The sequence below is a fragment of the Tachyglossus aculeatus genome, chromosome 1 (assembly GCF_015852505.1).
Source record: "Tachyglossus aculeatus isolate mTacAcu1 chromosome 1, mTacAcu1.pri, whole genome shotgun sequence".
In the NCBI taxonomy this organism is placed as follows: Eukaryota; Metazoa; Chordata; class Mammalia; order Monotremata; family Tachyglossidae; genus Tachyglossus; species Tachyglossus aculeatus.
The window spans coordinates 170,663,000-170,689,590 of record NC_052066.1 but is presented as its reverse complement, the minus strand read 5'-3'; the positions used below and the strand labels follow the sequence as shown (position 1 = coordinate 170,689,590).

Below are 26,591 nucleotides of genomic sequence, written 5' to 3'. Positions count from 1 at the left end.
CCATCTACTACAACTCAAAATAATAATAATAATTACGGTGTTCATTGTGCCCTTACTATGTGCCAGGTACTGTACTAAGTGCTGGGGTGGATAGAGCAACTTGGATTGAACCCAGTCTCTGACCCACGTGGAGCTCACAGTCTCGATCCCCCTTTTACAGATAAGGAAACGGAGGCGCAGAGACGTTAAGTGACTTGCCCAAGGTCACACAGCAGACAACTGGCAGAGCCGGGATTGGAACCCATGACCTCCGAACCCCCAGGTCCGTGCTCTATCCACTGCACTGTGCCGCTTCACAACCACGCCATGCTGCTGGGCAGTAACGGTATGGGAGAATGGAGGGCGGAGACTCAAGTTGACCGCGTGGAAGAAGGCGATGGGAAACCACTTCCGTATTTTTACCGAGAAAACTCTGTGGATACACTATCATCATCATCATCATCAATCGTATTTACTGAGCGCTTACTATGTGCAGAGCACTGTACTAAGCGCTTGGGAAGTACAAATTGGCAACATATAGAGACAGTCCCTACCCAACAGTGGGCTTACAGTCTATAAGGGGTCACACTGGTCACACTACCAGGATGATTGCAGATGGAGAGCGGGGCTTTCTGGGAGAGCCGTGTCCATGGAGTTGCTACGGGTCAGAAATGACTAGACGGCATTAGACAAGTCAAGACGGTACAATAGGAACTAGTGAAAGGGTGAAGGAAAGACCAGAAGTGGTGCGGAGAAACCTGGGTGGGATCCAAGACGTGTTTTGCCGAAGGGGAATTTCCGAGAGACGTTTGAATCATCATCATCATCATCAATCATATTTATTGAGCGCTTACTGTGTGCAGAGCACTGTACTAAGCGCTTGGGAAGTACAAATTGGCAACATATAGAGACAGTCCCTACCCAACGGTGGGCTCACGGTCTAAAAGAAATTGAAGACCTCGCGTCCCAGCTTCCAGACAGACACACACACCTGTTGAGGCGGCCGAGGTCAGTTCCGAGCCCATCCCTGGCCCTGACACCTCCCCAGGGGAGGGAGGCGATGCCTACCTCGGTGTAGAAGCCACTCACGCACGGTGTCCGTGACGTCAAAGGACAGCCACTCCGCCGTGCCTCTGGTGGCCACGTTCTTGCCGCTGATGTAGCGCTGCTTGGCGATGTGTTCATCGGGGCGAAGGATCTGCGAGGGAAGGGTCACAGGAAGGAACGAGTGAGTGAGTTCCCCGAGATGGGGCCACTCTGCCCAGCAGAGAGCCCGAGCTGAATCCTCGTAGGGGGAGCAGTGTTGAGCGCTTACTGTGGGCAGAGCGCTGTTCTAAATGCTTGGGAGAGTACCACACAACGATCAGCAGCGTGGCTCAGTGGAAAGAGCATGGGCTTTAGAGTCAGAGCACGTGGGTTCAAATCCCGGCACCGCCACTTGGCAGCTGTGTGGTACTAATACCATCGTGAGCCCACTGTTGGGTAGGGACTGTCTCTATATGTTGCCAATTTGTACTTCCCAAGCGCTTAGTACAGTGCTCTGCACATAGTAAGCGCTCAATAAATACGATTGATGATGATGATGATGATTATTATAAACAGACACATTCCCTGCCCGCAACAAGCTCACAGTGTAGAGGGGAGACAGACATTCATGTTAATGAATTAATTACAGAGAAGCTTACAGAGAAGCAGCGTGGCTCAGTGGAAAGAGCCCGGGCTTGGGAGCCAGAGGTCGTGGGTTTGAATCCCGGCTCCGCCACTTGTCAGCTGTGTGACCTTGGGCAAGTCACTTAACTTCTCTGAGCCTCAGTTCCCTCATCTCTAAAATGGGGATTAAGACTGTGAGCCCCACGTGGGACAATCTGATCACCTTGTATCCCCCCAGCGCTTAGAACAGTGCTTCACACATAGTAAGCACTTAACAAATACCATCATTATTATTATTATTGTAAACAGACACATTCGCTCCCCACAACAAGTTTACAGTGTAGAGAGGGAAACAGACATTCATATTAATGAATTAATTACAGATATGTACATAATAGGAGCAAAGCAGTGGGGACCTATCTGAAATCTATTTATCTAGATACCTAATAATTAAAATCCCACACTTGTTATTTTTAGCAGTTCAGGTGCTTAAAAGCTCTTTGTCCTAAGGGGATGTTTCCTTGAGTTTTGTGAATTTCCTTCCTGAACTTGGAAGACCCTTCTTTTCCCACACCCAACAGACCGTATCTCTCCCTATATTCAAAATTCTCCTAAAATCCCACCTCCTTTCTTCAGCGAGCTTTCCCCAGTTCGATTTCCCAGGACCCTACGTACCCAACAGCTAGAAAGCCCCGCTCTCCATCTGCAATCATCCTGGTAGTGTATCCACAGAGTTTTCTCGGTAAAAATACGGAAGTGGTTTCCCATCGCCTTCTTCCACGCGGTAAACTTGAGTCTCTGCCCTCCATTCTCCCATACCGCTACTGCCCAGCAGCATGGCATAGCAGTGAAGCGGCACAGTGCAGTGGATATAATACAGGCCTGGGGGTCCGGAGGTCATGGGTTCTAATCCTGGCTCTGCCACTTGCCTGCTGTGTGACCTTGGGCAAGTCACTTAACTCCTCTGTGCCTCAGGAGCTTATTTCTACTCATCAGCAACGTTCTCGGATAAGTGTTTATTTAACTGTACACTCAGTTATTTTGACTACTCCTAAATATTTTTATGATTGTCTCCCCCATTACTGCATGCTCCTTCTAGGCTGTAAGCCTTCTGATGGCAAGGAATATATGTGCCAACTCACAGTGCATTGCACCAAATGGGTGCTCAACAAATAGTAGTACTACTATCACAGGTACTCACCTGAAAGAGCTCAATTCGTTGCTCGTTGCGTTTGGAGCTGGGATTAGGCACCCGCAGGACTCGGAATTCTGCTCGGAATAAGTTGGTGCCATTTTTCTCCACAGAGGACACGTTGAATCGGAAAACCTTGGAGGTGATTCCTTTGGGACAGATGCCCAGCTCATCTAGGAGAGGAAACAGAGGAGGCAGTGAATGGGATGGGAAAAACAATCAATGCTTTCTACCACAGGAAAGTAGCCCTTACCTTCCTAGTCCCAACACCTTAAGGCACTAGGGAGTCTGACCTAAAGGAGAAAATTCTGAAGAGCTTTGAAACAAAACACTCAGAGGGATGAGAGCATCAGCAAGTGAGGTGGGAGGAGAGCGATCTGATGAACTCCTGCTTGTGGGGTAAAGCCACCGATCATCAGTGGTATATTTTGGGCGCTCACTGTGTCCGGAGCACTGTACTAAGTGTTTGAGAGTACAATGCAACAGAGTTGGTAGACATGCTCACCGTCCATAAGCAGCTTACCACTATTTCTCCTACCTGCCCCTAAACCCTCCTCCCTGCTTCTTTTACAATCATCTCCTCCAGTGACATCCACCTGTCCCGCCACCCCTTGCAACTGACCTCCTTCTCTCCCCTTTTGAAAATGCAGATTTCTTAGCGATAGCACTGATTCCCCAGAGCGGTGCAGTTATATAAAGGGCATGCACGTGGTCCAGCTTTCCTTTAACGTGTCTCGATTTCTGGGTGAAGACAGCCGTGCCCTCCTTTCAGGCCGAGCCCATGCCGGTGCCTTCAGAAGATCTTATTTGCCTCTTCGTCCCCTTTTCTTCTTTCTTTAACTACTCCCATCTATCTAAGCCTCTCCCGTTAGGTCCGTTTGTAGCTGAAGAATATTATTAAATGCTTCTTGCCCCGGTGTAATGCTCCTCTACAGTATATGACCTCAAGGGTCAAGCCGCAAGGAACCAAATGTTCTATTCCAATAGTAATGATGCTCAGTTTTTGAAATTAAAGCCCATGGGCATAGACTCTGCTTATCCAGCTGGAACAAGTTCTCCTAGAGAATTGGGGTTTTTAAGAGAAGAACTCCGGCTGAACCAAGAGCCCGGAGACCAGCAAATTTTGCTTCTGATCATCCATTCAGAAAAGGGTGAGTGAATGCTTCTGGGAATCACCATCTGGAGAGTCTGACATTGGGCTTTAGGAAATTAATGGGGCAGATGTTAAGGAAACAAATGTGTACATAGAGCAGTCATTAATATAGTAATTAGCACAAAAAGAATAAATCCTGCCAAAAATAGCTGCCAACTCCTTTGGAGAAAACCACAAGGTTTACACGGGGTTTAACTCGATTCAATTTCAATCATCTGTAATGTCGCATAGTGTGGAGTGGACCGAGGGGCTGTTTACAAAAGCTCACTGTAGAGAAAAATGGATTAATTTTAGGGTAAAAATAGGCAGCACCAGAGCCCATACAGACCGTCTCCATTAGCTGTCCCCCAGAAGGAGTCAAAAACACATTAAGGCAACATGTAGGCTATTAGTAGAGTGAAGTTGGCACGGGATGGGACACAAACACTATTGAGGAGACAGAGAGAGAGCAAGTGAGATTAGGACTTCAAGCAGGAAATAACCAAATGGAAACATGCAGCTGGTAACAAACTGAAACTACAGACCCTCAGTGGAATTTGGAAATGAGCAACAGCCCCTGGGGCTTTTTAAGGCAGGATTTATTAGCAAATTTGTACTCAACATGTGTGACACCAAAAAGAAGCTGTTAATGAGAATGTAGCAGCATCACCCCATGAAGAGAAGAGGGTAAGGCCCTGGCATGTTATTACTGGAATGATCAAGAAGGAATTGAGAGATGGCTGGTTAAAGGTTTTTTGAGAAGGTTTTAGTCACTTCAGGGGGTCAAACAAGTAGCAGCAGAAGAAACTGAGAAAAAGAAAATAAAGAGGAAATGCCAGAAAGCTTTCCTGACATTGAAATCCACTGGACTGAAGAAGTCCTACCCAGGAAACTTCCAAAGTGAGAATATACTGAATACTCGATAACTTTTTAGTGTGTTATCTGTTGTATCACTTAAGTACATTTGTGTTTTAAATGAGATTGATTTGAAATGGGTCTTTCACTGGTATGTAATAATAATTGTCATATTTGCTAAGCCCTTCCTACATGCCAAGTACTGTTCTAAACATTGGGTAGATGCAGATTGGATGCAGTCCCATTCCCACATGGGGCTCACAGTCTACGGGAAAGGGAGAGTGGATATTTATTTTTATCTCCATTTTATTCAGAAAAGTGAAGAGACTTTGCTCAAGGTTACCCAGCAGACCAGTGACAGGGCTGGGATTAGAACCCAGGCTGTATTAGATCTGTTAGATGGTATGTATTAGAAGGAACAATTCTGTCCTGGTTCTTGGAGATGGTATCCAATTAGAGTGAATGAAATATTTCCACTTAAAAACCTCAATATAATAATTGTGGTGTTGGTTAAGTGCATACTATGTGCTGAGCACAGGGGTTGTTACAAGATAATCAGGTCCAGTGCTTGGGAGCGCTACCATATAGCAGAGTTGGTAGGTGCATTCCCTGCCCATTTTGGGGTGTACCAGCCCTACTAAATTTGAGGTGACAGGAGGACATCCAAGAACAGCTTTTACAGATGGGGTAACTGAGGCATAGAAAGGTGGAGTGACTTGCCCGGGGTCACACAGCAGACAAGTGGCAGAACTGGGATCAGGTCCTCTGACTCTCAGGCATTTGGTATTTCCACTAGGCCTCAACAGCTTCTCCACTATGACCCTTGACTCTCATTTTGTGCTTGGCAGGGCACAAATCCTACTTCATAATTAAGCCATAGTGATCTTTTGCATGTATTTATTACTCTATTTATTTTACTTGTACATCTTCTATTTATTTTATTTTGTTAATATGTTTTGTTTTGTTGTCTGTCTCCCCCTTCTAGACTGTGAGCCCGCTGTTGGGTAAGGACCGTCTCTATGTGTTGACAACTTGTACTTCCCAAGCGCTTAGTACAGTGCCCTGCACACAGTAAGCGCTCAATAAATACGATTGAATGAATGAATGAATGACCTGGTACTTAGTCCTTAGGAGGTGCGAATCTCCCTTGAACCAGTAGTATTTTTGCCCACGCAGCTTTCTGTGGTAACAAATCCCACCCACTGTGTGGACAAATTGGTCGAACTCCAATGCGTAGCCCCCTATCCTGGTGTCCTCTTGTTGTGAGAGTTGGTGAACAAGTCGATGTCTATCACATCTGCCCCCTTCATCATATTGTAGATTTTAACCATCGGCCTTCATCTGTAGGCCACCTGTATATATGTATATATGTTTGTACATATTTATTACTCCATTTATTTTACTTGTACATATCTATTCTATTTTATTTTGTTAGTGTGTTTGGCTTTGTTCTCTGTCTCCCCCTTTTAGACTGTGAGCCCACTGTTGGGTAGGGACTGTCTCTATATGTTGCCAACTTGTACTTCCCAAGCGCTTAGTACAGTGCTCTGCACACAGTAAGCGCTCAATAAATACAATTGATTGATTGATCTTTCCAAACTGAAGAGCCTTAACTCTTCCAGTCTGTCCTCCGAAGGAAGTTTCTCTATTCCCTTGATCACTTGGTTACCCTCAAGTAGTTCACAATCTAGTACCTTCTCCAGTTTTTTTTACTGGAATTTGTTAATAATAATAATAATGATGGTATTTGTTAAGCGCTTACTATGTGCAAAGCACTGTCCTAAGCGCTGGAGTAGATACAAGGTTGGATGCAGTCCACGTTCCACGTGGATCTCACAGTCTTCATCCCCATTTTACAGACGAGGTAACTGAGGCACAGAGGTTAAGTGACTTGCCCAAGATCACATAACAGAGGAGTGGCAGAGCCAGAATTAGATCCCAGGTCTTTCTAACTCCGGAGCTGTGCTCTATGCACTGGGCCACACTGCTTTATTTCATGGTGCTTCCCAAAGTGGCCAAACCCTGACTTGGAGATCTCTGTCACTATTTTGAAATAGTAATTTTGAATAGAAATATTTCTAAATACTCTTAGATTGTGAGCCCCTCCTATCCTCTCGACTGTAAGCTTGCTGTGGGCAGGGAATGTCACTGTTTATTTCCGTGTTGCAATAATAATAATGATGATGTCATTTGTTAAGCACTTACTATGTGCCAAGAACTGTTTTTATAATTATAATAATGATGGTATTTGTTTAGTGCTTACTATGTGCGAAGCACTGGTCTAAGCACTGGGGGGATACAAGGTGATTAGGTGGGGCTCACGGTCTTCATCCTCATTTTGCAGATGAGGGAACTGAGGCCCCGAGAAGTGAAGTGACTTACCCAAAGTCACACAGCAGACAAGTGGCGGGGCTGGGATTAGAACCCATGACCTCTGACTCCCAAGCCAAGACTTCTAAGCGCTGGGGGAGATACAAGGTGATCAGGGTGGCCCACGTGGGGCTCACAGTCTTAATCCCCATTTTACAGATGAGGGAACTGAGGCACAGAGAAGTGAAGTGACTTGCCCAAAGTCACACAACTGACAAGTTGGCGGAGCTGGGATTAGAACCCATGACCGCCGACTCCCAAGCCCGGGCTCTTTCCACTGAGCCACGCTGCTTCTCTAAGCACTGTACTTTCCCGAGCGCTTTGTACAGTGCTTTGCACAAAAAAAGTGCTCAGTAAATACGATTGAATGATTGAATCTAATTCCCCCCTCCACATTCTCTCCCAGTTCTCAGTCCACTGCACAGCACACCGTAAGCAATTGATAAATACTATTATTGCTATGTAGCGGTAAACCTGTATTTTTGTGTGAGTTTTCTAGCCTCTTTCCGATGATGTCCAACAATCAGTTGGTTGTCTTGACTTCTCATTGAACCAATCAATCAATCGTATTTATTGAGCGCTTACTGTGTGCAGAGCACTGTACTAAGCACCCGGGAAGTACAAGTTGGCAACATATAGAGACGGTCCCTACCCAACGGTGGGCTCACAGTCTAAAAGGGGGAGAAGACCATCAACAAGACTAGGGCAAGTCACTTAACTTCTCTGTGCCTCACTTACCTCATCTGTAAAATGGGAATTAATACTGTGAGCCCCATGGGGGACAAGGACTGAGTCCAACCTGATTAGCTTATATTTACCCCAGGGCATAGCAAAGTGCTTGGTACATAGGAAGAGCTTCCTTCAGACTGTGAGCCCACTGTTGGGTAGGGACTGTCTCTATATGTTGCCAACTTGTACTTCCCAAGTGCTTAGTACAGTGCTCTGCACACAGTAAGTGCTCAATAAATACGATTGATTGATGATAAACAAACAAAAAATATCCCTGAGAACTTTCCTGAGTTGACTGAGACCCCCAAATCCAACAATTAATGGTATCTGTTGAGCACTTACTGTGTGCAGAACGCTGTACTAAGTGCTTGAGAAGGCACAATACTACAGAGTTAGTAGATGCAATCCTTGTCCTCAAGGAGTTTACAATCAATCAATCAATCAATCGTATTTATTGAGCGCTTACTGTGTGCAGAGCACCGTACTAAGCGCTTACAATCTAATGTATAGTTGTATTTAGATTATTTTCCCATGGGTGCAATAGCTCGCACTTGCGCACATGATTATCTGCCATTTTTCAGCCTCACTCAGTTTTTTGAAGTCTCTTTTCACATTATCCTCAATTCATTCATACATTCATTCATTCAATCGTATTTATTGAGCGCTTACTGTGTGATAATGAGGATAGTGCAGTCCACGTTCCACGTGGATCTCACAGTCTTCATCCCCACTTTACAGATGAGGTAACTGAGGCACAGAGGTTGAGTGACTTGCCCAAGATCACATAGCAGAGAAGTGGCAGAGCCAGGATTAGATCCCAGGTCTTTTTGACTCCGGACCTGTGCTCCAACTGGAGGGGTCTAGGGTCTGTTTATTGTTGTTCTCTCCCAAGCGCTTAGTACAGTGCTCTGCACACAGTAAGTGTTCAATAAATGGGACTGCATGAATCTGCAGATGTGGAGTACGGTCACTCTTCTGGATAAAGATGTAAAGCCAAACTGGTCCTAGCTCAGATCCCTGAGGGACCATCCTGAAAAGTGGTGACTTATCCTTATTATATTCTAGCCAGGCATCTCTCCGTGGCAAGCATTCCTTCCAATCCCATGATTTCTCTGTATTTTTAGAATCAAGGAAGCAGCATGACATATTGGACGGGGCACAGGTCTGGAGTCAGAGGACTTGGATTCCAATCCTGGCTCCATCACTTGCCCGCTGTGATCTTGGGCCAGTCTTTTATCTTCCCGTGACTCAGTCTCCTTGTCCGTAAAATGGAGATTTTATTCCCACTCTCCCTCCGACTTAGAAAGGGATCCCTGTGTGGAACAGGGAATGTTTATGACCTAATTACCTTGAATCTACCTCAGCATCTATCGTCATCATCATCAATCGTATTTATTGAGCGCTTACTATGTGCAGAGCACTGTACTAAGCGCTTGGGAAGTACACAGTGCTTAGCCCACAGCTTGCACTTAACAAATACCTCAATTAGTAGCAGCGACAGTAGTAGTAGTAATAGTAGCAGCATGTACATAGTAGCATAGTAGCAGCAGAGAAGCCGCATGGCCTAATGTCAAGAGCACGGGCTTGGGAGTCAGAGGACATGGGTTCCAATCCCGCCACTTGCCTGCTGTGTGACCTTGGGCAAGTCACTTCACTTCTCTGTGCTTCGATCACCTCCACTGTAAAATGGAGTTTAAGACTGTGAGCCCCATGTGGGACAACCTGATCAGCTTGTCTCTACCCCAGGGCTTAGAACAGCGCTTGGCAAATAGAAAGCGCTTAACAAATACCATTATTGTTATTAGTAACAATAGTTACTATAGTACAATAGTAACAGTCTTTTAGACTGTGAGCCCACTGTTGGGTAGGGACTGTCTCTATATGTTGCCAACTTGTACTTCCCAAGCGCTTAGTACAGTGCTCTGCACACAGTAAGCGCTCAATAAAAACGATTGATGATTAGTAGTAGTAAGTAGTAGCACTGGTAGTATCATTAGATTTTGCTTCCCTTGCAAGTTGCGCTTCAAACTCATTTTCAGCTAGTCTAATAATAATCATTTTGGTATTTGTTAAGCGCTTACTACGTGCCAAGCACTGCTCTAAGCGCTGGGTAGATACAAGGTCATCAGGTTATCCCACACGGGGTTCACAGTCTTAATCCCCACTTTCCAGATGAGGTAACTGAGGCACAGAGAAGTTAAGTGACTCGCCCAAAGTCACACAGCTGATAGTGGCGGGGCCGGGATTAGAATCCACGACCTCTGACTCCCAAGCCCGGGCTCTTTCCACTGAGCCACGTTGCTCTCTAATGTCCTGTTTACTCCTGACCCATCACTCTCTGTGGCCTTTCATGTTCTCATTTGGGTATTCTCAATCAATCCATCAGTCAGTGTATGTATGTATATATACATATACCTGTATATATGTATATATGTTTGTACATATTTATTACTCTATTTATTTTACTTGTACATATCTATTCTATTTATTTTATTTTGTTACTATGTTTGGTTTTGTTCTCTGTCTCCCCCTTTTAGACTGTGAACCCACTGTTGAGTAGGGACCGTCTCTATACGTTGCCAACTTGTACTTCCCAAGTGCTTAGTACAGTGCTCTGCACACAGTAAGCGCTCAATAAATACGATTGATTGATTGATCAGTCAGTGGTATTTATTGAATGCTTACCATGTGCAGAGCACTGTACTAAGTGCTTAAGAGAGTACAGTGGAACAGAGTTCGTAGACATGTTCCCTACCCATAATGAGCTTAGTGTCTAGAGGGAGATTAGTCTAGAGGATAAGCTTTCCATTTGGGAACAAGACTTTCTCCTCCAGTGATGACCTGTTTTATCCTGGCATTTAGCCATATTTTTCATGTATGTTTTGTTGTTGTTGTTGCTCTGTGGCACACATTTTTACCTGGGCCTCTAAACTGATGATTTTCAGGGTTACCTCTTGTAAAATTAAATATACATGCTTTGGTTTGGGGGGACCCTCCCTACACTGAGGAAGAATGCCAATTTTATCAAGTTTTGATCATTATTACAACGGATCGAACCATCAAATTGGACGGAGTAGAGAAGCAGGGGCTTGGGGCATGCGTTCACTTATACTCATGAAACTTCTTTTCCCTCACTGGTGTGACGAATTTGGCACAAACTTTCAATATTTGGCTAATAATCTTACTCAAACCAAGACCTACTGTGTCTTTTGTCTTTAACCTCCTCCTCAAACCCTCTGTCCCCCGCTTCTCCCATCTCTTGCTCCAGTGACCTGGCCATAGAGTTTATAGAGAAAATTGAAACCATCAGGCGTTATCTCCCCAAAATTTCCTCTGATCCTTTCCAGTCCCTCCCTCCTCCTGCCCCTTCATCAATTCTTCCCATCTTTCTCCGCAATATTTCAAGAGGAGATCTCCAGACTTTTCTCAAAATACCCCCCCTCCATCTCACCCCAATCTGCCCTACTTGCTCCCTCCCTTCTTTCCTCCTAAACTTCCATCTTCAACCATACTTCCCTTACAACTTGCTCTTCAAACTCATTTTCAGCTAGTCTAATGTGCCACTAGTATCACTCTCTGTGGCGTTTCCTGAGAATATTCCTGAGATTGAGAATATTTGGGTACTCTCAATCCATCAGTCAGTGGTACTTACTGAGTGCTTACCGTGTGCAGAGCACTGTACTAAGCACTTGGGAGACTACAGTATAACTGGTAGGCATGTCCCCTGTCCACATTGAACTTAGAGTCTAGAGGGGGAGGCCAACATGAATATAAATCAATATAGTGATAACTCATTCACTGGGTGCTGCTTCTGACTGGGAATCTGTTCATGAACACATTTTGTTCTAAATCATCATCATCATCATCATCAATCGTATTTGTTGAGCGCTTACTATGTGCAGAGCACTGTACTAAGCGCTTGGGAAGTACAAATTGGCAACATATAGAGACAGTCCCTACCCAACAGTGGGCTCACAGTCTAAAAGGGGGAGACAGAGAACAAAACCAAACATACTAACAAAATAAAATAAATCGAATAGATATGTACAAGTAGAATAAATAGAGTAATAAATATGTACAAACATATATACATATATACAGGTGCTGTGGGGAAGGGAAGGAGGTAAGATGGGGGGGATGGAGAGGGGGACGAGGGGGAGAGGAATACCCCAAACAACTATCCTGAACAGCTATATTCGTGTCTGAGCTTTTGTGTCTGGGATAATAATAATAATGATGATGGCATTTATTAAGCACTTACTATGTGCAAAGCACTGTTCTAAGCGCTGGGGAGGTCACAAGGTGATCAGGTTGTCCCAGGCTCACAGTCTTCATCCCCATTTTACAGATGAGGTAACTGAGGCACAGAGAAGTGAAGTGACTTGCCCAGAGTCACACAGCTGACCATTGGCGGAGCCGGGATTTGAACCCATGACCTCTGACTCTTTCCACTGAGCCACGTTGTTTCTCATAAGGCCAAGAAGTCACTTCAGAACTCTTGGGCAGGTGTTAGATGGTCCCAGAAGAGAACCTAACGTGAAGTAGCAGCTGAGCAGCTGGAATCCCAACAGATGTTCGACAGATACTGACAAGACGTGGATGGAGATGTGGGTGCTGGATTTCCCCAGGAGGGCCAGCTCACATTTCACTGTTGGGGAGTTTCAGAGGTTTTTTTCTAGCATCTGCCCGGTCTCCCTGCATTTCTTCGCGGGGTCGCCGACCATTGCGCCTTGGCGAAGTAAGTCCTTTTTTATCCCCAGAGATGGATGACAGTACTCTCTCGCTCTCATTTCCTCCACCTCAAGCACTTGGGGACTGGATTTGAGACTTGCTGATGCTCCCGCTCTATTTTCCCCAGACCTTGTGCTCTCAATCAGTCATATTTATTGAGCGCTTACTGTGTGCAGAGCACTGTACTAAGTGCTTGGGAAGTACAAGTTGGCAACATATAGAGACGGTCCCTACCCAACAGTGGGCTCACAGTCTAGAAATCTCAAGCGGGATCTGTTGGCATTACTCACACGGTATTGTCCCAAAGGGAAACTTCTTCCTTCCATCTTCCTTCCCTTCCGACTTGCTTCTTAAAGGGTTTCCTGGCTAAAGGAGGTGACTGGGAGAGAAATTCCGTAGGGTCCGACACCTGTCTTCACCATCTCTCCTGCATTAGCCTGGGTATCGGGACACGGGGCTGGTCTGTCATTTGGAAACCCCCGGCACAGGATGCTGTTACGTCTCCACCCTTTATAGTAGCCCTAACAAGGGGAGGAGTCACGAATCAGAAACGCTCAGTGTCTACTCTCTCCGCGGGAGGCTGTTGGACTTTTTCGCCGCCTTATCTGGGTTGCGCTGACTTTCGGCCTAGCAGTCGGTATGTGTCGCACATTTGTTTCTGCTGTGTCTGCTAAGCACCTGATTCGCCGTGGTGTGTGTGCTCGGCTTCTGTGTCTGCTCAGCTTCCGAGCCACCTCAACTTTGGCTCCTGCCCTGCCTTTCCCGCTACATGCCATCGTTCCACCCGCCTAACGCCAGGCCCTTCTCCGGGACTGCTCAAGTAGCGTTTGGTTTCACCTCGTGGTCTCGCTCCTCCCTCATTATTGCACCAATCCACCTCCCCCGCCCATGCCTGTTGGACGTCTCCCTCCCCGTCTTGTCAGTATCTGCCAAACATCAGTTGCTACTTCACATCAGGTTCTCTTCTGGGGCCGTCCACCATCTGCACCGCCTTCCTCGGGCCGGGGTCTGCTCAGCGTCTGTACCTACCCAGCATCTGCTGTGCATCTGTATCATTGTCTACTCTTAGGTCCCTATTTATCATTTATTCAGGGATCACCTTCCCTGGGTCCACTGGACTCTGCACATTATCCACAGTGTCCTGCGTCTGCATCTGCTTAGCATCCAGCTCTCTATCTTGGCTCCTCCATTTGCTGTTCTGTGTCCGTTCTGTCAGCTTAAGAGCTCGCAGCCACCTCGGGCTTCCATCTAAGTCTGTGCTGGCTCAATTCCTGGGTTCACCTTGCTCTGGTTCAGTAATAATAATGATAGTGATAATGATAATAATGGCGTCGATTAAGTGCTACTATATGTCAAGCCCTGTTCCAAATGCTGGGGTAAATATAAGAAAATCAGGTTGGACACAGCCCCCGTCTCACATGGGGATCACAGTCTAAGTAGGAGGGAGAACAGGTACGTAACGACAGGATAACGATAGGAGGGAAAACGTGAACAGGTTCTGTGTCTGAATGAGTTGGTTCCTGGCATTTTTTTTTTTTATCCTCCCTGCCACATTCTCTGGTTTTTGACCGTTCACCTGAGACCATCGGAGTTTGGGACCTCTTCCGCTCCACAACTTGATTTTATGATTTCAGACGACATATCTTGTCTTCTTCCCTCTTAACCAGGACCGGATTCGGGGTTCTTCCCTCTTGCCACAATCCCACTCCCATTTCTCCTCCCCTTTTTCCTTCCCATTGGTGTTATCTCACCTCCGACCCCTTGCCTACGTCCTGACTCTGGCCTGGAATGCCCTCCGTCCTCAAATCGGACAGAAAATTACTCTCCCCCCCCTTCAAAGCCTTACTGAAGGCCCCTCTCCTCCAAGAGGCCTTCCCTGACTAAGCCTTCCTTTCCTCTTCTCCCACTCCCTCTGCATCTCCCTGACTTACTCCCTTTATTCATCCCCCCCACAAACCCCACATCACTTATGTACATATCTGTAATTTATAGTAATGTCTGTCTTCCTCCCCAGGCTGCGAGCTCATTGTATTGTTATATTGTAGTCTTTCGAGCGCTTAATACAGAGCTCTGCACACAGTAAGCACTCACTACGATTAAGAAATGAAAGCGTTCCTTGGGATTCAGAGTTTCAAGGAATGGCTCCCGTCTAGGTTAGTGTATTCCAAAGAGACTGGCACATCCTAGCGAGGGCCCGGCCAGAGAATTTGGTAGGCTGGCCACAGCCCCTCGACAGCTCCAACCACATCCTGAGAGAGATCAGCCCAGGAAGTCAGACTGCAAACGCCCTGCCAAAGTGGACCATGAGAGCGGTCATCGGTTCCTCCTCCAGCACGGGAACTGCTCGGAACCGAGACTTGGGCTCCACTTGGGTGTTCATCGTAGCCGGGCTGGGCTTTCTCTGACTCCCACCCGGGGTGACCGTCGGTCTCTTCAGCTCCCGAGTCAGCAGCGATGGCCCACCGCAGGGCCCCAACGCCCCTCTGGCAGACCCACCATCCCACTACGGCCTTGCCGCGTCCCCTTCTTTGACCGACGCCGGTTCCCTCAGCATGGATTTCCAACGTCTCTGGGGCCAGGGCCCTCGCTCCTACATATTGGGCGCCCACCGCAGAGGCCATGATGACACCTACTGGTAGGAAAGGCGGACGGGGCCGTTCCCGGAGTTCCTTCGGCCCACCAGTCTCTCACATTCCTGCCTGTGCTGTCAGTCTCTCGACATCTGCCAGACTCCCTTCTTGGATATTGGGGCTCTGGAGTCTCCTTTCTAGAAACACACGTAACTTCCGCACGCAGACGGTCACACCAAGACGGGTCTCACGCCCAGACAGACGCCTCCCAGGGCAGGGATTCACACCTCGACATCCACCCTCAGTAAGGATGACCGACTGAATCCGAATCTCGCAGCCATGGAAATGACGAGACGGGCATCTCCTACCTTCGCCTCTGTGGGCAACGGGCCTGGAGGACATCCATTTTATCCACCTCAAATGCCCTTGCTTTTCTTATGCGCTTGTGTGCCGGGTTTGCTAAGCCCATATATCTGTGAACGTGCAGGTAGACACCTGTGCTGGGGGGTCACGGGCTTACGTGTCGTGAGGGAAACGTGATCTTTCGGCATCTTTCGAAAGGTTTAGCGAACGGCAACCTTTTGAGTAGGTGCAGTAGTGTTCTCGCTAACAAACCGAGGAAACTAAAACAGAGACGTGTCACAGTGCGTTGGTGGGAAACCCAGGAATAAGATCCGGATTTCCCAACTTCAGCTACTTCCTTCCACTCGGACTCTCTCTCTCTCTCTCTCTCTGTCCCCCGTGCACCTCTGAGCTCCTTCTGCCTTGCTAGATGATCCCTTGTGCTTACAGTAAGTTACGCGAGCACGCGCGCTCCATAATCGGCACGATGCGATTCGGAAATCGGGTGTGAATTCTGCCACCTCTCTGGTTCGGGCTCGAGGAGAAGTGAGCAGCGGTCCCCCGCATCATCCCGTCTCTCTCCCAGCAGATCAGACCCCCCCGCCGCCCCCGCCGAGAGCCCTCCTGAACCTCAGGGTCCGGGAATCCCACCGAGACGACCGTAGCCCGCTCTCCGGCCCGAGCCCTCCCGACGCTTGCGCTGCGCGGGTCGGGACCCCCCTCGCCGAGAGATGTGGACTTACTGTGCTCTGCGAGACCCTGGATCATGTCGAATTTGTGAACTTCTTTGGCGTAGTATTCCGACTCGGTGTTTTCCTGAGCGCAGCTCTCCTCCTTCTCCTCCTGCATCTCCTCCAGCAACTCCCGGGTGGTGTTATAGAGGGCCAGGATCTGATAGGGCACATGGGCCAGGACGGCTGCCTCGGGGGGACTGGTGAGCCTCAGCTTGCTCAAGATCTGCCCCCTGATTGCTTCCACTCTCTTCTTCTTGATGTGCCCGAAGTCCAAGGTAGTGCAAGTGGACAGAGACAGGCTGACAGTGGCAAAGCTGAGCAGCGAGAGGACCACCAGAGTCCTTTGCAAGTGCATCTTCATGGGCGGAGGAGGGAAGAGGGATGAAGGGACCCGCGGGGGCCCTGGCCTGGAGATTCCCGGTCGGAGTGTGAAAGAGTTAGGGAGCCCCAGCGGCACTGGCGATCCCGAAGGCTGGGGCTTGGCAAGAAGGTGCATGAACTCACTGCACTGCCAGAGGTTCAGGACTTCCAGGAAGCGCTGGCAGAGCTTAGGAAGAGGAAGAAGAAGAAGAAGAAGAAACAGGCTCTGTGCCTCACCGAGTGAGGATCCTTCTCCATGTGTGTCCAAACAGGTCCCGCCGGGCTGGGATTCCGGGCAAACCAGGTGGAGGGCAAAAGGGGTGGGGGGGGGGGGATGGGAAGGGAGTTGGAATTTTTCCTGGAGAAGTAAAAATAAATAGAACTCTGACAATGGGGAGGAGCGGGTGTTGGGAAGGCGGACGGAGGGGAGGAGGTGGAAGGGAGTATTTAGTTCTCAAATTCAGAATCCCCGGCTGCCCCCAAAAGAAGCAAAAACTGGAGACGCCGGGTCACCGAGAAGAAAGGGGCGGGCAGCGGAGCCTAGCCCGCTGTCCCCGGATCTGGGTGCGGGGAGCGCTGGGCACACTTGTCTCTCAGACACACCATTCATGCTCTCTCCTTTGTTTACATCTCCTCGTGGGCTTTGAGAATACTTTTTTTGCATTCGCTGCCTCTCCTCTTCATCGGCCGCTGCAGCCTTGGGATTACGTGTAATTAAAGGAGAGAAGAGTATGAGACACCTGGGTGCTGCATCCCCTCTCGCCTCGTCCCAGTAATCCACTCGGGAGCCCAGAGTCACCAGAACCTTCTCTTCTCGGCTCCCTTGGTCAGAACTCCGCTCTCTTCTGTCACTTCAAAAACAAAAAGAAGAAGAAGAAGCAGCAGCCAGTTGACGGCAAATCCTGCTTCTTGTCTCTTTTCCTTCTCCTCTCTTCCCTGTCTTGTTTTCCTTCCTCTTTCAATCTCACTTTCTCCCTATCCCCCTTTGCCTGTGCTCCCTCCCTCCCTCTCTCTCTCTCTGTCTCTCCCTTTCGCACACACTGCTCTCTCTATTTCTCTCTGCTGAAATTTTATACCTCCCTCCCATGACGTCTCCGGCCTGGGATGGGGGAGGGAGGGACTAGCAAGCCCAGCCTCATATTCAGCACAATTTTAATGTTTTAAACAGGCACAGGAAAAGCAGTTCCCACTTGAAAATACTTTGCAAAGACTCTCGCTCTACGTGTTACTCTCCCCCCCTACCACCACCTCCTTGTGGCCTGTTGCTTGAGTCACTTTTGCGACTCTCGGTGTGTTTTTCCTCTCTCTGAAAAGTGACTTTGATAAATTTTCCCCTCCCGCCTTCGGACCCCTTTTCTTCTGCCCTATCCCTTCTGCACCCTCTGTCCCTCCGGCTCTCAGCTCTGCCGCCTTTTCCTTTTTAACCCCAAGGGTCTCTCGGCCGCCAGATTGCGAGGGGCCGGGCAAGGCGAGAAATCAGAATGGGGGAGCTGCCGGGTTCGGCGGTGCTGGTTTTCTTGAGAGGTTTGGCCGTGCCCAATCCTCCGTTCTTGGGATGATCCATGTTCCTCTTAACGGGATCTTGTTCTGCTTAGCAGTGGGCCTGGCACGGCTTCTTCATTGACGAGACTGGGGAAGTTGAGAAGGCTTTGGGAGGTTGGGAAGCGGTCCAGAGGAGTGGGGAAAAAAAGATGGTGGGGTTTTCGAGTAAGTCAAGGGCGCTCTCTGCTGGGTAGACCACACTTCCCGACAGAGTTTCCAAGGAGCGTTCAACAAACAGCCAAGGCCTCCCTGGAGCTCCCTTCCCTGGGGCCGAACCACTTTGGAAGGGAATCCTGCAAAAATAAAAAAATAAAAAAAAAATCTCCTCCTCCTCTGTTGCTTCTCAGCTGGTCCTGCATGCCTGAGGTGACCAAACCTTGTGTACATCTTTATCACTCTATTTTATAAATGATGTGTATCGAGCTATAATTCTATTCATTCTGCCGGTACAATGATAATAATGATGGCATTTGTTAAGTGCTTACTATGTGTGAAGCACTCGGGAAGCGGGGGATGCAAGGTGATCAGGTTGTCCCACGGGGGGCTCAGAGTCTTAATCCCCATTTTACAGGTGAGGTAACTGAGGCTCAGAGAAGTGACTTGCCCAAGGCCACACAGCAGACATGTGGCAGAGCTGGGAGTAGAACCCATGCCCTCTGACTCCCAAGCCCGGGCTTGGTATTGACACCTGTCAATACTGAAATACTTCATATTCTCATCAGTCGTATTGATTGAGCGCTTACTGTGTGCAGAGCACTGTACTAAGCGCTTGGGACGTACAAGCTGGCAACATATAGAGACAGTCCCTACCCAGCAGTGGGCTCACAGTCTAAAAGAAGTCAATACTTCATATTGACACCTGTCTACTTGCTTTGTTGTCTGTCTGCCCCCTTCTAGACTGTGAGCCCGTTGTTGGGTAGGGACCGCCTCTCTATGTTGCCAACTTGTACTTCCCAAGTGCTTAGTACAGTGCTCTGCGCATAGTAAGCGCTCAATAAATACGATTGAATGAACGAACGAACGAATCCAGCCAACCTCGCTCACTTGGAGGTTCAGCGTTCAGCGCCGTAGGATTTCTTTTGCTGACAGCGGCATCGCTTCCGCCCCCGGGAACCTCCCAGACACTGCTGGATTGTGTCCCGTTGTCTGTTCTCCACGCCACCGAGGAGCTTTGCTTATGTCTGCCCGGGAAGAGAAGCAGACGGTGCCAGATCGCATTAGGTCTGGTGGGCTGTTGTGGAGGGGCCGGGCTCTGGGTTAGGAAGCGGTTTTGAAGTGGTCGACCGCAAGGTGCTACCCACTCCTTTCAGATCTCCTGTCACCCTGCTGCGTCAGCACGTGGGAGTGGTGATTTTTATGCCTACGCCGAGTCTAGGCTTCGGCCTCAGTGTGGGAAGATTGCAACTCTCCAACGGCAGCTTGTATGTGTCACTGGCGGGACCGAAGTGCAGTCTGGAAATATCCGGGGTCTGATCCATTGAGTTCTCTCTCACCAACGTTCCCTGGTGTCTCCTTCCAAGCCACCCACTGCTCCTTGTGATCCTGCTCTGGACTCGCCCAGCTTCTTTTTCCCTGTTCATTCATTCAGTCGTATTTATTGAGCGCTTACTGTGTGCAGGGCACCTGTACTAAGCGCGTGGGAAGTACAAGTTGGCAACATAGAGAGACGGTCCCTGCCCAACAGTGGGCTCACAGTCTGGAAGGGGGAGACAGAGAGCGAAACAAAACATATTAACAAAATAAAATAAATAGAATAAATATGTACAAATAAAATAGAGTCATAGATACATACAAACATATATACATATGTACAGGTGCTGTGGGGAGGGGAAGGAGGTAAGGCAGGGCGGTGGAGGGGGAGAGGAAGGAGGGGGCTCAGTCTGGGAAGGCCTCTTGGAGGAGGTGAGCTCTCAGTAGAGCCTTGAAGGGAGGAAGAGAGCTAGCTTGGCAGATGATGATGGTATTTGTTAAGCGCTTACTATGTGCAAAGCACCGTTCTAAGCGCTGGGGAGGTTACAAGGTGATCAGGTTGTCCCATGGGGGGCTCACAGTTTTAATCCGTATTTTACAGATGAGGTAACTGAGGCCCAGAGAAGTTAAGTGACTTGCCCAAAGTCACACAGCTGACAGTTGGTGGAGCCGGGATTTGAACCCATGACCTCTGACTCCAAAGCCCGGGCTCTTTCCACTGAGCCACGCTGCTTCTCTTCCGGCGGATGTGTGGAGGGAGGGCATTCCAGGCCGGGGGATGCTCTTTTCTAGGACATGTGCCTAAAATCTGGCCCCAGATGTCTTGAGTGGGGACTACTAGGGTGAGGAGGCCCAGAGTCAATCAGTCAATCAGTGGCATTTATTGAGTGTTTTCTGTGTGCAGAGCACACTATTCAACTCCTCCCCCTCGAATTCATTCATTCAATCGTATTTATTGAGCGCTTACTGTGTGCAGAGCACTGTACTAAGCTCTTGGAAAGTACAATTCGTCAACAGATAGAGGCAATCATTACCCAACAACAGGCTCACAGTCTAGATTCCCGAGGCTCTAGGGGCCAAGAGGTCCCCACTCCAGCTCCCGGAGGCTCTAGGTTCCCAAGGCGGCTCCAGCACCGGGAAGCTCTAGGATCCTGAGGTGGCTCCAGCATCCAGGAGCTTTGGTGCCTGGAGGCTCTTTTAGACTGTGAGCCCACTGTTGGGTAGGGACCGTCTCTATATGTTGCCAACTTGTACTTCCCAAGTGCTTAGTACAGTGCTCTGCACACAGTAAGCGCTCAATAAATACGATTGATTGATTGATTGATCGATCTGGGTCTCCCAGGCGGCTCCAGTGCCCGGAGGCCTTAGGTTCCTCCCGTGCGCAGCCTTAGTGCCTGGATCATCGAGGTCCTGGATCACCGAGGTACTAGAGTTGAGAGGTTCTAGATTATCAGAGAAGCAGCGTGGCTCAGTGGAAAGAGCCCGGGCTTGGGAGTCAGAGGTCATGGGTTTGAATGCCGGCTCCACCACTTGTCAGCTGTGTGACCTTGGGCAAGCCACTTAACTCCTCTGTGCCTCATCTGTAAAACGGGGATGAAGACTGTGAGCCCCCCGTGGGACAACCTGATCACCTTGTATCCCCCATACATAGAAAGCGCTTAACAAATACCATTATTATTATTATTATTATTGAGGTTCTAGGTCAGCGAGGCCCTAGATCGTTGAGGTTCTGGGTACCTGAGGTTCCGGGCTCTAGGTTCCTCCCATTCCCAGTTTTAGCACCTAGACAATCGAGGCTCTCGACTTTGGAAGGTTCTAGATCATCGAATTTCTAGATCACTGGGGCTGTAGAGTATCGAGGTTCTAGGTACCTGAGATTTGGGGCTCCAGCACCCGGAGGCTCTCGATTCCTGAAGTTCAAGATCACTAGGTACCTTTTAGACTGTGAGCCCACTGTTGGGTAGGGACCGTCTCTATACGTTGCCGACTTGTACTTCCCAAGCGCTTAGCACAGTGCTCTGCACACGGTAAGCGCTCAATAAATACGATTGATTGACTGATTGAGGTTCCGGGTTCCCATTCCCAGTTTTAGCACCTAGACAATCGAGGCTCTCGACTTTGGAAGGTTCTAGATCATCGAATTTCTAGATCACTGGGGCTGTAGAGTATCGAGGTTCTGGGTACCTGAGGTTTGGGGCTCCAGCGCCCGGAGGCTCTCGGTTCCTGAGGTTCAAGATCACTAGGTACCTTTTAGACTGTGAGCCCACTGTTGGGTAGGGACCGTCTCTATACGTTGCCAACTTGTACTTCCCAAGCGCTTAGCACAGTGCTCTGCACACGGTAAGCGCTCAATAAATACGATTGATTGACTGATTGAGGTTCCCCGGCCCCCAAGTTTCTGGTGTCTTGGGTGCTACTGCCTCCTGAGGTTCTCGATCGTCGAGGTTCCAGACTCCCGAGGTTCTAGGTGCCCGACTTAACCACTCCAACTCCACTCCAGGGGAAATGAGGGCTTAGGAAAGGCCTCTTGGGGGGGGATGTGATTTTTAAAAGACTTGGAAGGTGGGGAGATTTGGTGTCTTTCAGACATGAAGCGGGAGGGAGTTCCAGCGATCAGTGGTGAGATAAATGAAATACCCGTTGGGATTTCAAAGTTGGCTGCATCTATAGACTTGGATCTTTTCCTCCAGTTCGATAATCCCATGGGCCATCTCATGTATGTATTTATGTTTGTGCGTATTTATTACTCTATTTATTGATTTATTTTTATTTTATTTATATTTATTTTACTTGTACATATTTATTCTATTCATTTTATTCTGTTAATATATTTTGTTTTGTTCTCTGTCTCCCCCTTCCAGACTGTGGGCCCACTGTTGGGTAGGGACCGTCTCCATATGTTGCCGAATTGCACTTCCCAAGCGCTTAGTACAGTGCTCTGCACACAGTAAGTGCTCAACAAATACGACTGATTGATTATAGGGTGATCAGGTTGTCCCACGGGACGCTCACAGTCTTTGTCCCCATTTTAAGGATGAGGCCCAGAGAAGTTAAGTGACTTGCCCAAAGTCACACAGCTGGCAATTGGCGGAGCTGGGATTTGAACCCATGACCTCTGACTCCAAAGCACTCAGTAAATACGATTGAATGAGAGAATGAATGAATTTCAGATTTCATAGCATTCAGTTTCAATTTTCCTTTGCCCAGCTCCACTTGTAGTTAGAACTCTCCACTAATAAGAACAATTACAACAATCAATTATATTACGTTATTTTAATGGCGCTTCCTAAATGCTTGCAATGAACCAAGCACTGGACTAAGCGCTGGGGTAAATACAAGGTAATCCGGTTGGATACAGTCCCTGTCCCCATGTCGAGTTCACAGTCTAGGTAATCCCCATTTTACGGATGATGAAACTGAGGCCAGGAGACTTGCCCATGGTCACACAACAGACAAGTGGCAGAGCCAGGATTAGAACCCAGGTTCTCCGACTCCCAAGCCCACGCTCTTTCCACTCGGCCCTGCTGTTTCTCAAAAAATGCTGGAATTTATACAATATACGTACATTGGACCCAATCCCTGTCCCGCATTAGGCTCACAGTCAAAATAAGAGGGAGAAACAGGTACTGTATATATGTATATATGTTTGTACATATTTATTACTCTACTTATTTATTGATTTATTTTACTTGTACATATCTATTCTATTTTATTTTGTTAGTATGTTTGGTTTTGTTCTCTCTCTTCCCCTTTTTGACTGTGAGCCCACTGTTGGGTAGGGACCGTCTCTATATGTTGCCAATTTGTACTTCCCAAGCGCTTAGTACAGTGCTCTGCACACAGTAAGCGCTCAATAAATACGATTGATGATGATGATGATGAGGTACTGAATGCTCATTATACAGACGAGGGAACCGAGGCACAGAGAAGTGAAGTGCCTTGCCAGAAAAGTGGCAGAGCCAGGATTTGTTAAGTGTTTACTACGTGCCAGGCACTGTACTAAGCGCCAAACGCAGGTGCTTCTGAATCCCAGACCAATGCTCTAATAACTGCGGTATTTGTTAAACACTGTACTAAGGGCCGGGGTAGATATGAGCAAATCGGGTTGGATACGGTCCGTGTCCCACACGGGGCTTATCATCTTAATCTCCATTTTACAGATGAGGTAACTGAGGCACAGAGAAGTAAAGTGACTTGCCAATGATCACACAGCAAAGTGGCGGAGGCGGGATGAGAAACCAGGTCTTTCTAACTCCCAGACCAGCGCTCTGATGACTCGTTATTAAGCCGTTACGATAGGCCAGGCACTGTCCTAAGCGCTGGGTATTATACTTGTTACTTGTACATATCTAGTCTATTTATTTAATTTTGTTAGTATGTTTGGTTTTGTTCTCTGTCTCCCCCTTTTAGACTGTGAGCCCACCCGCCACTTGCCTGCTGGGTGACCTTGGGCAAGTCACTTCACTTCTCTGGGCCTCAGTTCCCTCATCTGTCAAATGGGATGAAGAATGTGAGCCCCACGTGGGACACCCTGATCACCTTGTATCCCCCCCAGCGCTTAGTACAGTGCTTGGCACCTACTAAGCGCTAAACAAATGCCATCATCATTATTATTATTATTTTACAGAGGGAGCCGAGGCCCGGAGAATGTCTCCATGTTTGGTTTTGTTGTCCGTCCCAGCGCTTAGAACAGTGCTTGGTACCTACTAAGCGCTTAACAAACGCCATCATTATTATTATTATTATTTTACAGACGAGGGAGCCAAGGCCCAGAGAATGTCTCCATGTTTTTTGTTGTCCATCCCAGAGCTTAGAACAGTGCTTGGCACCTACTAAGCGCTTAACAAACGCCATCATTATTATTATTATTATTTTACAGACGAGGGAGCCAAGGCCCAGAGAATGTCTCCATGTTTTTTGTCGTCCGTCCCAGCGCTTAGAACAGTGCTTGGCACCTACTAAGCGCTTAACAAATGCCAGCATTATTATTATTATTTTACAGACGAGGGAGCCGAGGCCCAGAGAATGTCTCCGTGTTTTGTTTGTTGTCCGTCTCCCCCTTCTAGACTGTGAGCCCGTTGTTGGGTAGGGACCGTGTCTGTATAGAGAAGCAGCGTGGCTCAGTGGAAAGAGCACGGGCTTTGGAGTCAGAGGTCATGGGTTCGAATCCCTACTCCACCACATGTCTGCTGTGTGATCTTGGGCAAGTCACTTAACTTCTCTGGGCTTCAGTTACCTCGTCTGTAAAATGGGGATTAAGACTGTGAGCCCCACATGGGACAACCTGATCACCCTGTATCCTCCCCAGCGCTTAGAACAGTGCTTTGCACATAGTAAGCGCTTAACAAATGCCTATTATTATTATTATATGTTGCCGATTTATACTTCTCAAGCGCTTAGTACAGTGCTCTGCACACAGTAAGCGCTCGATAAATGCGATTAAATGAATGAATGAAGTGAAGGGGGCAGCGTGAAGCAGTGTGGCCCAGTGGAAAGAGCACGGGCTTTGGAGTCAGTGGTCATGAGTTCAAATCCCGCCTCTGCCAATTGTCAGCTGTGTGACCTTGGGCAAGTCACTTAACTTCTCTGGGCCTCAGTTACCTAATCTGTAAAATGGGGATTGACTGTGAGCCACCCCCGTGGGACAACCTGATCACCTTGTATCCCCCCAGCTCTTAGAACAGTGCTTTGCGCATAGTAAGCGCTCAACAAATGCCAATTATTATGATTATTATTATTATTATTATTATTATTCATCAATCGTATTTATTGAGCGCTTACTGTGTGCAGAGCACTGTACTAAGCGCTTGGGAAGTACAAATTGGCAACATATAGAGACGGTCCCTACCCAGCAGTGGGCTCACAGTCTAAAAGGGGGAGACAGAGAACAAAACCAAACATACTAACAAAATTAAATAGACTAGATATGTACAAGTAAAAAAAAAAATAAATAAATAGAGTAATAAATATGTACAAACATATATACATATATACAGGTGCATATTATTATTATTATTATTATTATTATTATTATTATATGTTGCCGACTTGTACTTCCCAAGCGCTTAGTACATTGCTGTGCACACAGTAAGCGCTCAATAAATACGATTGAATGAATGAATGAAGTGGAGGGGAGCGCTCTGCGCGCGGCCCCTTTAAATCGCGGGCGGGGGCGGTTGCTAGGGGCGGGATGGTTGCTAGGGGCGGGGATCGGTTGCTAGGGGGTGGGGTCCGTTGCTAGGAGGCGGGGTCCGTTGCCGGGGACGCGCCGCGCGGGTTACCGGAAGTGACGTCACGGCGGGGGCGGCCACCGCCATGGAGGTGGAGGATGCTCTGGAGCTGGGCGAGGACCGGCGGCCCGGGGCCGGAGCCTCCGTGAGGACGGGACCGGGGGAGGGACCCCACCTCTAATCCGACCTCCTTCACTCATCTTCATCATCATCATCATCATCATAGTATTTGTTAAGCGCTTACTCTGGGCCAAGCACTGTCCTAAGCGCTGGGGGGGATACAAGGTGATCAGGGTGTCCCACGTGGGGCTCACAGTCTTCATCCCCATTTTAAGAATAGTCATGATGGTGTTTGGTAAGCGTTTACTATGTGCCAAGCACTGTTCTAAGCGCTGATAATGATGGTGTTTGTTAAGCGTTTACTATGGGCCAAGCACTGTTCTAAGCGCTGGGGGGGATACAAGGTCATCAGATTGTCACACATTGGGCTCACAGTCTTCATCCCCATTTTAAGAATAATCATGATGGTGTTTGTTAAGCGTTTACTATGTGCCAAGCACTGTCCTAAGCGCTGGGGGGGATACAAGGTGATCAGGGTATCCCACGTGGGCCTCACAGTCTTCATCCCCATTTTAAGAATAATCATGATGGTGTTTGGTAAGCGTTTACTATGTGCCAAGCACTGTTCTAAGCGCTGATAATGAT

The 26,591-nt window shown here is 48.1% G+C and overlaps 2 protein-coding genes across 3 annotated transcripts in view; one reads left to right on the top strand and one right to left on the bottom strand.

Moving 5' to 3' along the window:
* TGFB3 (transforming growth factor beta 3) overlaps window positions 1-17,095 on the bottom strand; it is a 31,028-nt gene extending 13,933 nt beyond the window's left edge. The window contains exons 1-3 of the mRNA XM_038741998.1: window positions 16,294-17,095; window positions 2,831-2,994; window positions 1,048-1,177 (exon numbers count right to left, since the gene is read on the bottom strand). Coding sequence (XP_038597926.1) covers window positions 1,048-1,177; window positions 2,831-2,994; window positions 16,294-16,780 — 781 coding nt within the window. The 5' untranslated portion in view covers window positions 16,781-17,095. The remainder of the gene's footprint in view (window positions 1-1,047; window positions 1,178-2,830; window positions 2,995-16,293) is intronic.
* The window catches only part of IFT43 (intraflagellar transport 43), a 139,399-nt gene that overhangs the window by 18,614 nt on the left and 94,194 nt on the right, over window positions 1-26,591 (top strand). The window contains exon 1 of one of the 2 annotated variants that reach the window (XM_038742123.1): window positions 25,951-26,031. The exons of the other annotated variant lie outside the window; for it this stretch is intronic. Coding sequence (XP_038598051.1) covers window positions 25,972-26,031 — 60 coding nt within the window. The 5' untranslated portion in view covers window positions 25,951-25,971. Of the gene's footprint in view, window positions 1-25,950; window positions 26,032-26,591 lie in introns of those variants that run through there. 2 annotated transcript variants of the gene reach the window in all.